The sequence below is a fragment of the Acomys russatus genome, chromosome 7, assembly GCF_903995435.1.
Source record: "Acomys russatus chromosome 7, mAcoRus1.1, whole genome shotgun sequence".
Lineage (NCBI taxonomy): Eukaryota > Metazoa > Chordata > Mammalia > Rodentia > Muridae > Acomys > Acomys russatus.
The window spans coordinates 4,038,217-4,053,203 of NC_067143.1; the positions used below are offsets into that span (position 1 = coordinate 4,038,217).

Genomic DNA, 14,987 nt, shown 5'->3' on the forward strand with positions numbered 1-14,987 from the left:
AGTCTGAAGGGAGGAGGTTGGGCCCAGGACCTCTGAGTTTGAGGGAGGAGGTTGGGCCCTGGACCTCTGAGTCTGAGGGAGGGGGTTGGGCCCTGGATTCCTGAGTCTGAAGGGAGAAGGTTGGGCCCAGGACCTCTGAGTCTGAGGGAGGAGGTTGGGCCCTGGACCTCTGAGTCTGAGGGAGGAGGTAGGGCCCTGGACCTCTGAGTCTGAGGGAGGAGGCTGGGCCCTGGACCTCTGAGTCTGAGGGAGGAGGTTGGGCCCAGGACCTCTAAATCTGAGGGAGGAGGCTGGGCCCAGGACCTCTGAGTCTGAGGGAGGAGGCTGGGCCCAGGACCTCTGAGTCTGAGGGAAGGAGGGTTATCTGAACCCTTTGGTCTAAGGGAGGAGCGCTGGAGTCTGAACCTCTGGCTCTGAGAAAGGAGTATTGGGAAAGGAGGGAGGAGTGACAGCCTGTGTTCCACAGTTGGAGGGCCAGGGTCCAGCATCTGATCTGGGCTTTGAAGACTGAGTAGAAGTCTTTAGGGGCACATGGGATCTGAAGGGCACTTCAGCTATGCGTGCCAGAGCACAGAGGACTACTTCTCCATCGGGCACCAGACAGGCTTGCTCAGGACCTCAGGCTTGTCACCTCTCTGAGCACCCCTGCCAAGCAAAGGTGAAAATCTGCTTATCAGAAGGCCACACTAAGGATGGCTGGAGATCAAGGGTGTGAGAGGAGGCTGTGTCTGAGTGTGAAGGGCCTGGGTGGATGTAATTCCTTTCTTGGTTATCTTAAGGAATGCTAATATATCTTCCTCCTTTTTTCCCCCTTGTCTGAGTAAACTCCTATTCAACCATGATTACCTGCTATCACATCCTTTCTTATAGAAGTGTCCAGAACCCCAGATAGACGGGATCTGTTAGCAGAACATGCCTCCCCAAGCGAATGCCCTTGAGGGGCACACCTGGCCAAGCAAACTCATTTCCACCCAGTATCTGAGGTGGTGGCTTCCGAACACGGTATGTGCTGGGTTCCAGGACAAGAACTAGAAATTTCCGATCACAGATCCATGCAAATGTTAGTGGGTTACAAGCACTTGGGACCAAGCCGAACTGGCGACCCCGCCCTCTGTTGATCAGAGCCGGTAACGGCACCCTTTGTCCATTGACTCCTTGGATGCAAAACCACAAACAGCCGCACGGTGGCGATGTCGGACTATCTTCCCAGATTCTAATTGGCCGTAGGGTTTGAATTCGCAGAGGAGACTGAGCTTCCCGCCTGGGCTCTCTCCTAGGCGCTTGCCAAGCCTGTTAAGTAGCACTTAACTGTTAAGTAGAGTGGCCTGCCTCTCGAGACCACCCTGCACCACTCTGCTCACAGGGCCCCCAGAAGGCTCCTCTGCTACATATTTAATGTCATAACTCAAATATGGTTGAGCAGCCACACCCCGTGGCTTTCCATATGCTGTGGTTTCCTGGCTTTCCACATACTCCAGAAGGCTGAGGTGCCCTTGTAACGCTATTTCAAGTCCTCCATCAAAGGCTTCTAGCCTTCCGGAAGCTTTCCTTCCTGCCTCACCCCCTCTCCTCACTCCTCGGGTGGGCTTGGCTGCCAGCGGTTTTTAACCACATAACCAAGTCAACCTTTGTGTCCCCCCACATCCCTCCTTCCCCCAGGGCTTGACCATTTATGAGGTTTCTGGGTCCTCAGGGAGCTATCAACTTGGCATTTTCTCAACCGCAGTCCGGGGGAGATGGATGTGTCTCGGGCCGGCGCTGCGGAGATCCACTGAGGGCTTTGTCAATTCCCAGCCCTGAGCTTGGGATGGGGTGAGGCATCGATCCTGCTCTGAACGGTCCCCAGGGTGCTATGAATGGGCAATTGGGGTTCTGAGGATGCTCATTATTGGGAGGGAGCTGAGTGCTTTCAGAAGTAGCTCTGCTGCTTGGGAAATTCTTTCTGGGACCTCCACTCAAACAAAGATCTCTCTCTCTCTCTCTCTCTCTCACACACACACTATCACTATGCTTATTTTAAAAAGTAAATACTTACTATGTGCCAGAATTACATTATGTGCTTTAAAGATCACAATTTAGTTAATTTACTTATTTCTGAGTCAAGTTATCTGGAACTTACTATATAAGACCAGATAGGCCTCAAAGTCACAGAGATCTGCCTGACTGTCCCTAGTAGGATAAAGGGGTGAGCCATCATCCCTCACTTTTTTTTTATTTTAAATTATATGTTTGTTGGGTGTGGGGGGCATGTATGTGTGTGGTGGAGGTTATCCAATGAAGTCAGAAGAGGATGTCAGATCCCCTGAGAGTGAAACAATAAGGCAGCTGCAACCTGCCAGACATGGGTGCTGAGAAACAAACTCAAAACTCAGGTCCTCTGCAAAAGCAGCAAGGCCTCTTAACCACCGAGTGTCGCACCAACCTCAGGAGGCAGTGTGAAGCCAGGGTGGAATTAAGCAATTTTAGGGCTGGAGAGATGGCCCAGTGGTTATGAACTCTGCTTGTTCCTCTAAAGGGCCTGGGTTGGATTCCCAGCAACCGCAGGGCAGCTCACACCCTTGTGTGACTCCAATTTCAGGGCATCCGGTGCATCTGTGGCACCATACACCTGTGGTGAGCAGGCAAACCTGTAGGCAAAACCCTCGCGTACATAAAAGTTTAAAAGTAAGTAAATCTTTAAAAAAAAAAAAAAAAGATTTTAAGGTTGCTTAAAAGCACTTGCTGGGTAAAGTGCCCCAAGTCTGACATTCCAAAACTCACATGAAGCCAGGTGTGGAAGATTGAGGCTGTAATCTCACACTTCTGTGTCAAGACAGAAGACACACACAGAACCACCGGAAACTCAAAGTGTAGCTACTGTGGTGTACTCAGTGGCAAACCATACGCAGACATCTGGCTAAGGTACTATTCCATTGCTGTGACAAGACACCGTGACCAAGGCAACTCATAAGGCGAAGCGTTTCTTTGGGGGCTTGCTCACAGTTTCATAGGGTTAGTCCATGGTCTTCACTCTGGTGAGTGTGGTGGCATACGTGCAAGCATGGTGCTGGAGAAACAGCCGAGAGCGTACATCCTGAGCCACAGGCAGAGAGAGACCCCAAGTGATACATTTCCCCCTACAAGGCCATGCTGCCTACTCCTGATCCTTCTCAAGTAGCGCCATTCCCTGGTTACTAGGCGTTTAAATATGTGTGCCTTTTGGGGGGCAAGTCTCATTCACACCACCACAAGGTGGAAGGTGGCATCAGCATCCTCAAGCTGCCCTCTGACCTCACATACATGTCCCATGCAGACCTTCAGTCTCACAGGAAGACAGACCAATCAGACACAAACACAGATTTCTTTTTGTGTTGTATTTGTGTTTGTTTTGCTTTTTTATTTTTTTAAAGACGGTATCAAGCCAGGCATGGTGGTGCACGCCTTTAATCCCAACAGAGGCAGGCAGATCACTGTGAGTTCAAGGCCAGCCTGGTCTACAAAGCGAGTCCAGGAAAGTCAAGGCTACACAAAGAAACCCTGTCTCAAACAACAACAACAAACCCAAAACAAAAACAAAACAAAACAAATATATATATCTTTAAAAGACAGGGTATCTCTGTGTAACAGAGCTATGTCTGTCCTAGAACTAACTCATTCTATAGATCAGGCTGGCCTCAAACTCACAGAGGTCTGCCTGCCTCTGCCTCCTGAGTGCTGGCATTAAAGATGCATGTCACCACACCTAGCCAAAAAAAGTTTTTAATAGATTATTTTTAAGTATGTGTCCATGCACATGAGCTCAGTGCCCATGAAGAGAGAAGAAGGCATCAGACACCCCATCCCCTGAGCTAAGCCGCAGGAGGTCGTGAATTGCCTGGGTGCTCGTAACTTCTGAACCATCTCTCTGGCCCGAAGATAAGATTGTGACCTAGACACCGCTCAGGAGAGAGGCCACGCACACCCGGTGTGGGGTCTCACAGCAGCACCACACTCCAGTGAGCTCTGCTCGCACGGTCTGCTTTACTTTTTGTTTTTAATGTCCTGGCATTTATTTGTTCAGAGGAACTTATTTTTTCCTTTCTCTTGGTAGATCACCACAAGGTGTTCTCCGAGGTTCATCTGAAAAGACAACTGTTTTCAAGATGAAACCGTGGTCCACAGGAGAGCTAGGGGATGCTCCAACTTGCACACAAGGTTCATAGTTTTGTTTGTGAGATTCCCCAGAAAATTGCTTTTTAAATTCTTTAAAGTTCGCAGTTTACAGCTATAAAAGAAAAGAGCATGGCTACAGACACTTCAGACTTCAGCAAGGTTTGTTGCTACTTTAACCTTCATACTGAAAATAGCTCTATGTAGGAAGAATATTGTGTTTTCCAGGGCAACCATGAGAACAAAAAGGTCGTCTGTTGTTTGTTTTGTTTTTGTTTGCAATGGAAGGTGCCTTGTGTCCCACAGCACTCAGGTGGAGGCCAACTCGCAGGAGTCAGTGGTCCTGGGTATTGAACACAGGTCATCAGGCTTGATGGCAAGTGCCACGCTGACCCACAAATATTGATTGGGCTGGGACTCTTTGACAGGTGACTCAGCCAGACTCTGTGGAGAAGGTACCCTTCCTTCCCTGCAAACCCACTTAAACTCTCCTCTTTTATAGCCTACCTCATGTGAACGGTGTCAGGGCTCAGGACAGCCAAATGTGATGGTGGTGGTTCAGGCTGGTCATCTCAGCACTGGCGGGTGGTCGGGGCGGGGGGAGGGATGTGGGGGGTTGGGGACTGAGGCAGAAGGATCACTGTTTGTTTGAGGCCAGCTTGGGTTATAAATTGAACCCCTGTCTTGGATGGGAGTATCCCACCTTTGGGGTTCAGAGGTGGCTTAGGAGGAGAGCACTTTTTAGAATCCCCCAGTGAGGAGTTAGAGCTTGGCTATTTGGTACAGCCCCTGCCTTGAGTCCCCCCAGTGAGGGGCTAGGGTGTGGCTCAGCAGTAGGGCTCTTCCCTAGCATGCTCCAAGCCGTGGGTTCCGTCCCGAGAAGGGAGATGTAGTTAGAAGGGATTTGGGATTTTCAAAATCCCAGAAGATAGTTGACATCTGCAGAAAGCAGTTCCTCCAGCAGTCCAGAGCTGGTGGGTCCCTCTGCGGACCACCTAGTGGGACAGCGTCCAGGCTGTGGATAATGCATGGGACTGTCCCAGCATCAGCACTGGGCTTTGGGCTTCAAAGCTGCTGCCCTGGACCAGGACGCTGGACCTGTGTTTATATCCAGGCCAGGCCAGCTAGCTATCTCACAGCTGTTCTGTCTTATCTCTAGTCTGCCTGCCTCCCGTCTCTCCCTGTTCCCTCACACCAGTTCTATTTACATATTTCATTGGAACCTCCTGGTTTTTGACTCTACTCTGTAATCCTACCCTGTCTGTCACTCCTGCTCCCTGTCAGGACCTGTCTGCCACATTCTGTGTGCCACCAAACCAAGGGGACCAGCTGCTCCCCTCTACCTGGGTGTTCTATATACCACCTCCTGCACCCCTCCCTCCCCCTGGGTCTCTGTCTTTTCCTTTCTCTGGGTCTCTGCTGTCTCTCTTTTCTAAGTCTCTTTCTCCTTCTTCACCTCACTTCCTGTCACTTGTGCCTTCATTTCAGCCCACCCCACATTTTCAGAAGACAGGATCTCCCTACCCCAGACTGTGCCCTGTTCCCTCAGGCTCCTGCAGAGCCTCGGCCTCCATCCCCAGTGCCTGGACTTCCTGTGCCTCCTCTTCTCCTTCCCTTCCAGGGAACCACAAGGCCCTGCCCAGCCGCCTCCGGATTTTTTTGTCCCCACACACATACAGCAGTGGGTTGAGGAAGCTGGCTGATGCCAGCAGAGTGAGCCCCAGTGGTCTCAGCAATACCCACACATCCCCCAGCTGCAGTCTGGACCCCCACATGCCCAGGAACCTCAGCACCAGCAGAAGGTGGAAGGGAAACCAACAGACAAACAGCATGGCCGCAGTGGCTCCTGGCAGGCCCAGCAGTGGAGGCCTCCCTGAGACCCTGGCCAGCTGCAGCTGCTCCTGCATTAGTCTGTGGAAGACACTCAGGACCCCCAGTGGCACCCCGAACCCAAATACCAGCTGATCCAGCATGGGGCTCCAGGCCCCGAGGTCCTGGTCATGCCTGAGGGACTCCAGGGTCATCGTCCTGTTGCAAGGGTCACTCTGGTCAGTTCGACCCCTCAAAGTTCCCAGGGCTCTCCCAGCCAGGCACAGCAGAAGGACCCAGAGCCCACCAGCCCAGATAACTACTTGGCGAACTACCCGATGACCCAGTGCCCAGGATGGTCGGAACAAGGAGGTACAGTGGTCAGCGGCGACGTGAGTCAGCAGCCGGCCGCTGGCACAGAAGGTCAAGAAGGCCAGACATGGGTCCAGGTGGCAGGTGAGGCCCAGGGACCAACGGGTGTGGGTCCAGGTGAGGCTGAGCGGCAGGAGTCCCAGGAAGATGATGTCAGCTATGAGCTGATGGCCAAACCAGGCTGCAGACAGAGGGCCAGGAAGGAGAGATCCTCCAGCCTGGGCCAGCAGGCTGTGGCTGGCCATGTTCAGAAGGTAAGAGACAATTGCCACCAAAGAGTAGAGGAGAAAGAGAATCGCCCAGGGCAGGTACAGAGTCCCCAGGGGAGCTGGCTGCGGCATCTCCATAGGGTCCTCCATGAGCTGTATGGGGCTGGAGGGACCAACAAAATCACATTAGAACACACACACACACACACACACACACACACACACACACACACACACAAGCACTCATGCACGCACGCGCACACACACAGACATGCACGCTCTGCTGGCCTCTCATATCTGCACCTCAGGCATGGTCCCAGAGTCCCCAGACCTCTGGTGTCCTCCTCTCTTCCTCTGTTCCTGTGACCTCCCACAAGTCTCTCATCTTGACAGATGTGCCTTTATCACCCTGACCCAGCTCAGTCCTCCCCCTGCTCTCCAGTGACCACACAGTCTGTCCTGATACACTCCAGAGCCGACCTCCACACTCTCCCCTGCTCATGCCTTCTGTGGCTCCCCAGTCCCTGAGTTTAGGAAGGGAAATTTCTACCTGGCCCTCTCCTTCTTGGCTACCCCCCCCCCCCCCCCCCCCCCCCAGCCTCTCCTGTCAGACCTTGCTCTCCAGGCCCCCCTCTTCATCCCTACCACCCCCTCCACTCTGGAGAGCACAGACTCTTCAAGCTCAAAGCCCACGTCCCAGCCAGTCTGGATGAAAAGCCCCACCAAGGCCAGGACAGGGATTCAGGACCCACACTGTCCCATCATGCCCCAGTCCTCTGACTCTTGGCCATTGGCTCAGGATTTAGCCTCAGGTCCTACCACCACCTGACCTCCAGCCTCTTGGGCCCTGAGCTCACCGGTAAGTGTGTGTCGGGTGTCTCTGGGGTACCCAAGCAGTAGCTGGTGGCCTGGTCTTCTCTTGAGGACCCAGAGTTTGAGCGTGTGGTGAGCTCACAGGTAGAAGAGAGGGTCACACCTGGCTGGAAGCAAGAGACCAAACAGCAAGAACGAGTCTGGGCCTCAGCCTCCTCTCAGAATGGAGGGGATGGCTTGTTCGCTTGGGTACCTCCAGGTAGGGCGGGAGCCCTCACAGTCTACCCACCTCACCAGCCTCCTGGCCACCACTTCCCTTCCTTCTTCACTGTAGTTCCTAGAATCACACACACACACACACACACACACACACACACACACACACACACTGTCCCTACTATTTTGTCATTCTGGCATATCTGGCTTCATCTCGTTACTGCAGACACCAGACTCCACCACCTTTTTTTTTTTTTTTTTTTTTTTTCTGTTTTGTTTTGTTTTTTGAACCAGGGTTTCTCTGTTTTAGCCCTGGCTGTCCTGGACTCGATCTGTAGACCAGGCTGGCCTCGAACTCACAGTGATCTGCCTGAGTGCCGCTTTCTTGAGAAGCCCTTTTCTGGCTATCACTCATTTCTTTGGGCTGGGAGAGTGTCACTGTCCTTGAATGCAGGGTCCTAAGAATGAGTTCCAGCCACACCTGGGGTAAGGGGCTAGGTATCTATTCTGTATAGGGCCACATTTTGCGTGCCTGTGTGTGTGTGTGTGGGGGGGGGGGGTTAGCTTGATTCTATTGAGATGGTAAGAGCCATCTTAACTATGGGCAACCATCTTAACTATGGACAGCCATCTTTACTCTGGGCAGGAAGTCCTGGACTGAATAAAAGGAGAAAATGAGCGAGCATTTTGTTTTTTTCTTTCCTTTTGCTTCTTCATGGGATGTCATGACCCTGGACGCCTTCATCTCTTGCTGCCTCAATTTACCCACCATAATCAACTGCACCTTGAACTGCGAGTCAAACCCCTTCTCCTTTCAGTATTTTAGCACAGAAACAAATGAAGACGAGGGGTTAATCTGTGGGGTATCTGAGGCATCTGCCTGACACATGGTTGGTGTTTTTTTTTGGATATTGTGCAACCCATCGATGGATGACTGTGGCTGAGGCCCCACAAGATTATCGCGCAGGGCTGGGGCTGGGGTTAAGGGGGGCAGGATGCCCATGCTGGTTCCTGGGGCTGGCTTTCCTGCAGTGCAGAGGGGACCTCAGACATCAGGTGGGAAGAGGGCCACTGACAAGTCCTCATGTGGCAAAAGGGAATTTTAGGTTGTTGGAACTCAGGGTCCAGGGGCTGGAGAGATGGCTCAGTGGTTAAGAGAGCCGCCTGCTCTTCAAAGGTCCTGAGTTCAATTCCCAGAAACATCTGTAATGTGATATGGCGCCCTCTTCTGGCTTGCAGGAGTACACGCAAGCAGAGCACTGTATACATAATAATAAATAAATAAATAATAAATCTTAGAACTCAGGGTCCACATGAGGAAGTGGAAAGCGGAAGACAACTTTTGTGGAAGATGAGAGGAGGGAACCAGGGCTTGAGCTCTGAGGTACAAAGAAGGGGCTTCCCCCCCCCCCAGAGCCCAGTAAGACCCCCTGAAACCGGAAGTAGACACACACACACACACACACACACACACACACACACACTCTACAGACCCAGCACAAATGGATGCTGGGTTTGGGGCCAGAAAAGACATGTTTAAATTTGTAAGCGGGCTGGCTGAGCTGCGGAAGCCCTGAGTCCCAGGGCTCTGTGGTTCAGACCTGCAATCGGGAGGCAGCGACAGGAGTTCCAGGTCTTTCTCACCTAGACAGCGGGTTCGAGGCCAGACCCTGATGGCTTAGGAGGTAAAGATGGTTGTCACAAAACCTAACAGTCTGGATGTGACCCTGGGAAACCACAAGTTGCCCTCTGACCTTCACACAAACGCCACAAGCTTTTACATGCTTTTAAGTTACATGTCATTTTTTTAAGTTTAAATTTTGGTTTTCTGTTCATGAGTGGTTTGCCTGCCTGCATGTCTGTGCATCATGTGGAGGGCGTGGCCAGGCTGTTGTGGGGGGCGGGCAGTGGTGTTGAGAAAGAGGAAGTGGGTAGAAGGTTTAACCAGGCTCTGTCTTGGGGTTGCTGTGGAAAGTGGGCAAGGGAGACAGGGAAGGAGAAAGGGCTGTAGAAATGAACCTGCAGCCACCTCCCCACCCTGACCTAGCACCCCGCAGTACCCCACTCTCTCTGCCTGCAACCACCTCCCCACCCTGACCTAGCACCCGCAGTACCCCACTCTCTCTGCCTGAAACCACCTCCCCACCCTGACCTAGCACCCCACAGTACCCCACTCTCTCTGCCTGCAACCACCTCCCCACCCTGACCTAGCACCCCACAGTACCCCACTCTCTCTGCCTGCAACCACCTCCCCACCCTGACCTAGCACCCCACAGTATCCCACTCTCTCCGCCCAGGTTCCTAGTCTGGACTCTTCATCCTGAGTCTGCCCCCTCGGCCCCTCGATCCTGGCTTTGCCTCCCTTTGGCTTCTCATGGGCCCTAGAGGTATCCTTTGCCGCTAATCCTCTCCTGCCCACAGCCCTCACATAGCACCCCCCAGAACCCCGGACAAACCCCAGCCTCCAGCATGACCCTTCCACGAGGCGGCCTCCGTCCATGGTCCAGCCTTACCGTGGGACTCATCTGGCTTCGGGGCTGTTGTTTGTCCCCACGGTCTGAACCTCCAGGGATGGTGATGGTGCCCAGACCACAGGGGGCCACAGGGCACTATTTCCTTTCCATTTCCTGTTCCCTCCCCTTTCTGCTTCTTAGTGCGGCCCTGTGTTTGGAATGGAAAGCTTTGTGCCAGCTTAGTAAATTGCTGAGCCACGCCCCCTCGCTGGGGGATTCTGGGCAGGGACACCATCACTGAGCCACATTCCCAGTTGTTTTGTGTTTTTAAAACAAGATGGCTAGGCTGGGCGTGGTGGCCCAAGCCTTTAATCCCAGCACTCAGGAGGCAAAGGCAGGGGGATTGATGTGAGTTCGAGGCCAGCCTGGTCTACAAAGTGAGTCCAGGACAGCAGCCAAGGCTACACAGAAAGACCCTGTCTCAAAAAAACAAAACCAACCAACCAAACAAACAAACATCGCTAAGTTAAGTTACCCAGAATAGCCTTCAGGTCAGAATCCTCCTGCCTTCAGGTAAGTGGAACCACAGCCCTGTCCTAGCCAGAGACCCCATTTTCAAGGCCTGTGTCATCAACCCTACACAACTCCTGAACGCATGACTGACAGTGGGGGACGTCCTCCGTCACGGCCGTTATGAACGGGTGGAACCAGAGCTGTCCCAGCCTCTTTCCAACTGTTTCCAATAGAAAAAGAATAAGAACCGGAAGCCGTGCCTGGGGTTGGAGGACAACTTGCAGCAGGCGCCCTGGGTCTCGCTTCTGAATCTCGCCTGGGCTGTGGGTCCGCCAGCCCACCTGAACAGCCTACGTGAGGAGAAAACGCAGGTGCCGCGGGAACAGGCGCGGGCCCTGCACCTGTTGTTCTCAGGGCGGGTTCCGCGCTGGGCGGGGAGATGTCAGGAGGTGAAGAGCTTCTGACAGCTATTTCCCAACACGGGTGACAGACTGTCTCCTACGGCAGGGAAGAGAAAACCGGGCCAGAGTGGGGGCTCTGCCTCCCGAGACACACGCAGGGAGTGATTAACAGCGAAGAAGCCTCCCTCGGTGAGGAGCTGCCTTCCAGTGTGCCGCAAGCTCAGAGGGAGTGGGCGTGTGTACCTACTGTGTGCTAGGTCAGTGCTTGCCAAAAAGGGAAACAGTGAAATGTGAAGTCACAGGCTCTCCAGGACAGTGACAGACCCTCCATAAAGTTGAGCCCTCTGCGTGAGCCAGCCCCTCCCCCTGCAGTGTTAACTCTTTCCCTAAGCTCCTTGTCTAGTTGCCAGACCCTCCCTCTCAGATATTTTTAGTACTACCCCTAGGATACTGGCCCCCCCTAATTGTCCATCCGTTTATCTGACAAGTGCCCTATGGGCATGATTCAGTGTATCAATGGAGTCACATTCTTCCAGTCCGTCCTAACCCCATCACTTTCTTTCCATGTGACTTAATTTCTCTGAGCTACACATCCTCATCTGTGACAAGGCCAAGGGCTCATTGCAGCAGCTCACGTGCATACAGATGTCAGTCTGGGACCTGGGACTTAGGATAATGTGAGCTCCTGTGAGTGGCAGCATCTGACATGGGGACATGGGGACATAGGGGCAGTTAGAGATGTTCTGGCCCACTGCACAGAGGACAGCCTGCTGTCCCAGGACGGGCCCTGTGACTTCTGCACTTAGCCACAGCAGCTAAGGCATCACCAGGAAGCCTGCTTGGGACCCCACTCTCCCTTCCCAAGGAAGGCAGATCCAAGACTGAGGTGACTTGGCAGGGTGAGGGCATGGGACTGAGGGAGTGGGGACAGTGGGAACTGAGGGAGTGGGGAGAGTGGGAACTGAGGGAGTGGGGACAGTGGGAACTGAGGGAGGGGGGACAGTGGGAACTGAGGGAGGGGGGAACTGAGGGAGTGGGGACAGTGGGAACTGAGGGAGTGGGGACAGTGGGAACTGAGGGAGGGGGAACTGAGGGAGTGGGAACAGTGGGAACTGAGGGAGGGGGGAACTGAGGGAGTGGGGACAGTGGGAACTGAGGGAGTGGGGACAGTGGGAACTGAGGGAGTGGGGACAGTGGGAACTGAGGGAGGGGGGAACTGAGGGAGTGGGGACAGTGGGAACTGAGGGAGTGAGGACAGTGGGAACTGAGGGAATGAGGACAGTGGGAACTGAGGGAGTGGGGACAGTGGGAACAGAGGGAGTGGGGACAGTGGGAACTGAGGGAGTGGGGACAGTGGGAACTGAGGGAGGGAAAACTGAGGGAGTGGGGACAGTGGGAACTGAGGGAGGGGGAACTGAGGGAGTGGGGACAGTGGGAACTGAGGGAGTGGGGACAGTGGGAACTGAGGGAGTGGGGACAGTGGGAACTGAGGGAGTGGGGACAGTGGGAACTGAGGGAGTGGGGACAGTGGGAACTGAGGGAGGGGGACAGTGGGAACTGAGGGAGGGGGACAGTGGGAACTGAGGGAGGGGGGACAATGGGAACTGAGGGAGCTGCCCCACAGCACCCTTGTCTCCCAGACTCACTAGCTAACAACATTCTCCTCTGTCCATGCCCCCTTTCAGCTTTGGTGCATGTATCTAGGCACTGAGAAGCAGAGACAAGAGGGACAGAGGGGCATGGTGGTGCCCACCTGTACCAGCCCTTCAGAGGATGAGGGGGGATTGGTGGTTCAAGGCCAGCCACAGCCACATAGTGAGAGGGGCCAGCCTGGACTACATGGGACCCTGTCCTAAGGAAGGAGGGAGGAAGACATGTGAGCATGAACAGGCAGTTCCTGCTCCTATGACAGAACTGTCTCCTCACCAGGACTCTGTTCCCACAAGCCCTTGGCCTCTGTCACTGTCTCCTTTCAACTATTCCTGCATTTGTTCTGTGATTATTCTTCTTGCTTCTTGAACTATTTGCTAATTTCCTTTTGAACCTTGTTTTCTCCTTCCAGTTGAGATTTAAATCTACAGATCTTCTCAGTATGACTCTGCTGTTTCTCAGTAAAGTGTGGCTTCTGTTTGTCTGTCCCTAGAGTCAAAAGACATTTTGTAATGCCCAAGGAGGTCAGAGTTCTCTCTTTCTGTTTCTTTCAGAATAAGTTTGCGTTTATGGGTAAAATTAAAAGCTAGCATGGTGTTTTGCCTTTATGCTCCTCAAGGTGAGCAAGTGGCCAGGACCCACACCTGTAGGGCCTCCAACCACCAGGCCCTGCCCCCCAAAATACTCTAACGGCCAGATCCAGCCCCTGGGGGATGCAGGCAGCCACGCTTTGCCCTACAGAGTAAAAAGCCCAAGTTCAGGCCACAAAATCCCAGGCCACCCGGGGAACCGCGCGCCCCTAAGAAGCCCTGTCTAAACCCTGCCTCCTGCCCAGCTCTTTGCTGTTTCACTCCCAAGCAGCAGCAGCCCCCCTCTGCAGCAGCAGCCCCCCTCTTATGTTTTACCAACAAGTCTCTGTGCAAGGTTGTGCGATGTGACTTTGCGGAACTCCTTGGCTCCCAACTGCCAGGATACCATTCCCCTCAGAGCTGTTAACACTTACAGTATCTGTGCGCTGTGTGCACATGGTTCCCTTTCCCTCAGAAGCCAGAAGACGGTGTTGCCTCCCCCCCCCCACCCTCCCCCTCCCCCACCGCTGGAACTAGATTACAGTGGTTGTAAGCTGCCATTTGGGAGCTTGGGGTCAAACTGGAGTCCTCTGGAAAAGCAGCCAGTAACTCTTAACCACTGTACTGTCTCTCCAGCCCCTTTCTTTGATTTTTATTTACGTGAGGAGGTATGCATCTGTGTGCCAGGTGTGTGAGCACGTGAGCGCAGTGCCTACAGAGGTCAGAAGAGGGCATCGGCGGAACACCTGAAGCCGGAGTTGCAGGCAGCTGTGAGCCTCCTTGTGCGGACACTGGAAGTGATATTGTGGTTATTCAGGTGAGATGTCCTTATTCTCAGAAGATGAGGCTGGAAAACTTACAGGTAAGTATCATAACCCACGATTAGACAGGCTGTCTGAGGCCTCAGGAAGCTCCCTGCAACTGAGTGTCTTGTGATTGTTTCATCTGATTCCTCATTGTTTTGCTTTTTGTTTAAAGTTTGTTTGGTTTGGGGATTTTGTTTTGTTTTGTTGTTGCATTCTTTTTTTCTGAGATAGGGTTTCTCTGTGTAGCCCCGGCTGTCCTGGAAATCCCTCTTTAGGCCAGGCTGGCCTTGAGCTCACAGAGATCTGCCCGCCTCTGCCTCCCTAGGGCTGGAATTAAAGGCGTGCACCACCACTGCTCACCTCGTTTAAAATTTTAAATCAGCAGATATTAATGACATCCAATAGTAGGCTTCATCACGGCACATTCTTTCATGCTTATCACGTACATAATCCTTAATCATATTCATCCTCCTTTCTCTCTCTTACGCCCTCTCACTTCCGCTGAATCCTCTTCCTTTCCTAACTGGTCCCTGTTGTGCAGCATAAACAACCACTCACCGTAAGTAGGTAACTGAGGGCAGACCCGGGGAAGGATGCCACCAAAGCCCATCCTGGTGAACCAGTGAGTTTTATTGGGGGTGACTTACAGGAGTATGTGTAGAGGAGGAGTTAAATACAGGAACAGACGTGACTTGGAAGACTTTGACCAAAGCCCAGCCCAGCCCATGTGACAGCTCACAAAAGATGAGGCCGTAGAGCACACAGCACAGCCTGCCAACAGCTCAGCAGCTTAGAAGTTGTCTTTCCCAGGCAGTTTGAGAGTTGGCTCTCAGTAAGTACGCTGGAGGAGGGAGGAGCTAGTGGATCAGGTCAATTTCTGGAGCTTTCTGAAACCTTTGAGTTGTTTACTTCCTAGATTAAGGGATTTGTCTCCAAAATGGGAGGCTTTTCATCTGAGAGGAAATTGCTACACATCAGCCCTCAATGGTTAATCTTAGTTGTCAATTTGACTGCATCTGCAATCAACTAGGAGGCACACTTGGGAGGG

General features: G+C 53.0%; 1 protein-coding gene across 1 annotated transcript; it reads right to left on the reverse strand.

The window, feature by feature from the left end:
- Positions 1-5,556: 5,556 nt before the first annotated feature.
- Positions 5,557-6,676, reverse strand: LOC127192082 (formyl peptide receptor-related sequence 4-like). The gene is given in 2 exon segments (XM_051149418.1): positions 5,557-5,693; positions 5,695-6,676. Coding segments are annotated over 2 exon segments (1,107 nt in total). The 5' UTR covers positions 6,669-6,676; the 3' UTR covers positions 5,557-5,560.
- Between the last annotated feature and the right edge of the window lie 8,311 nt (positions 6,677-14,987).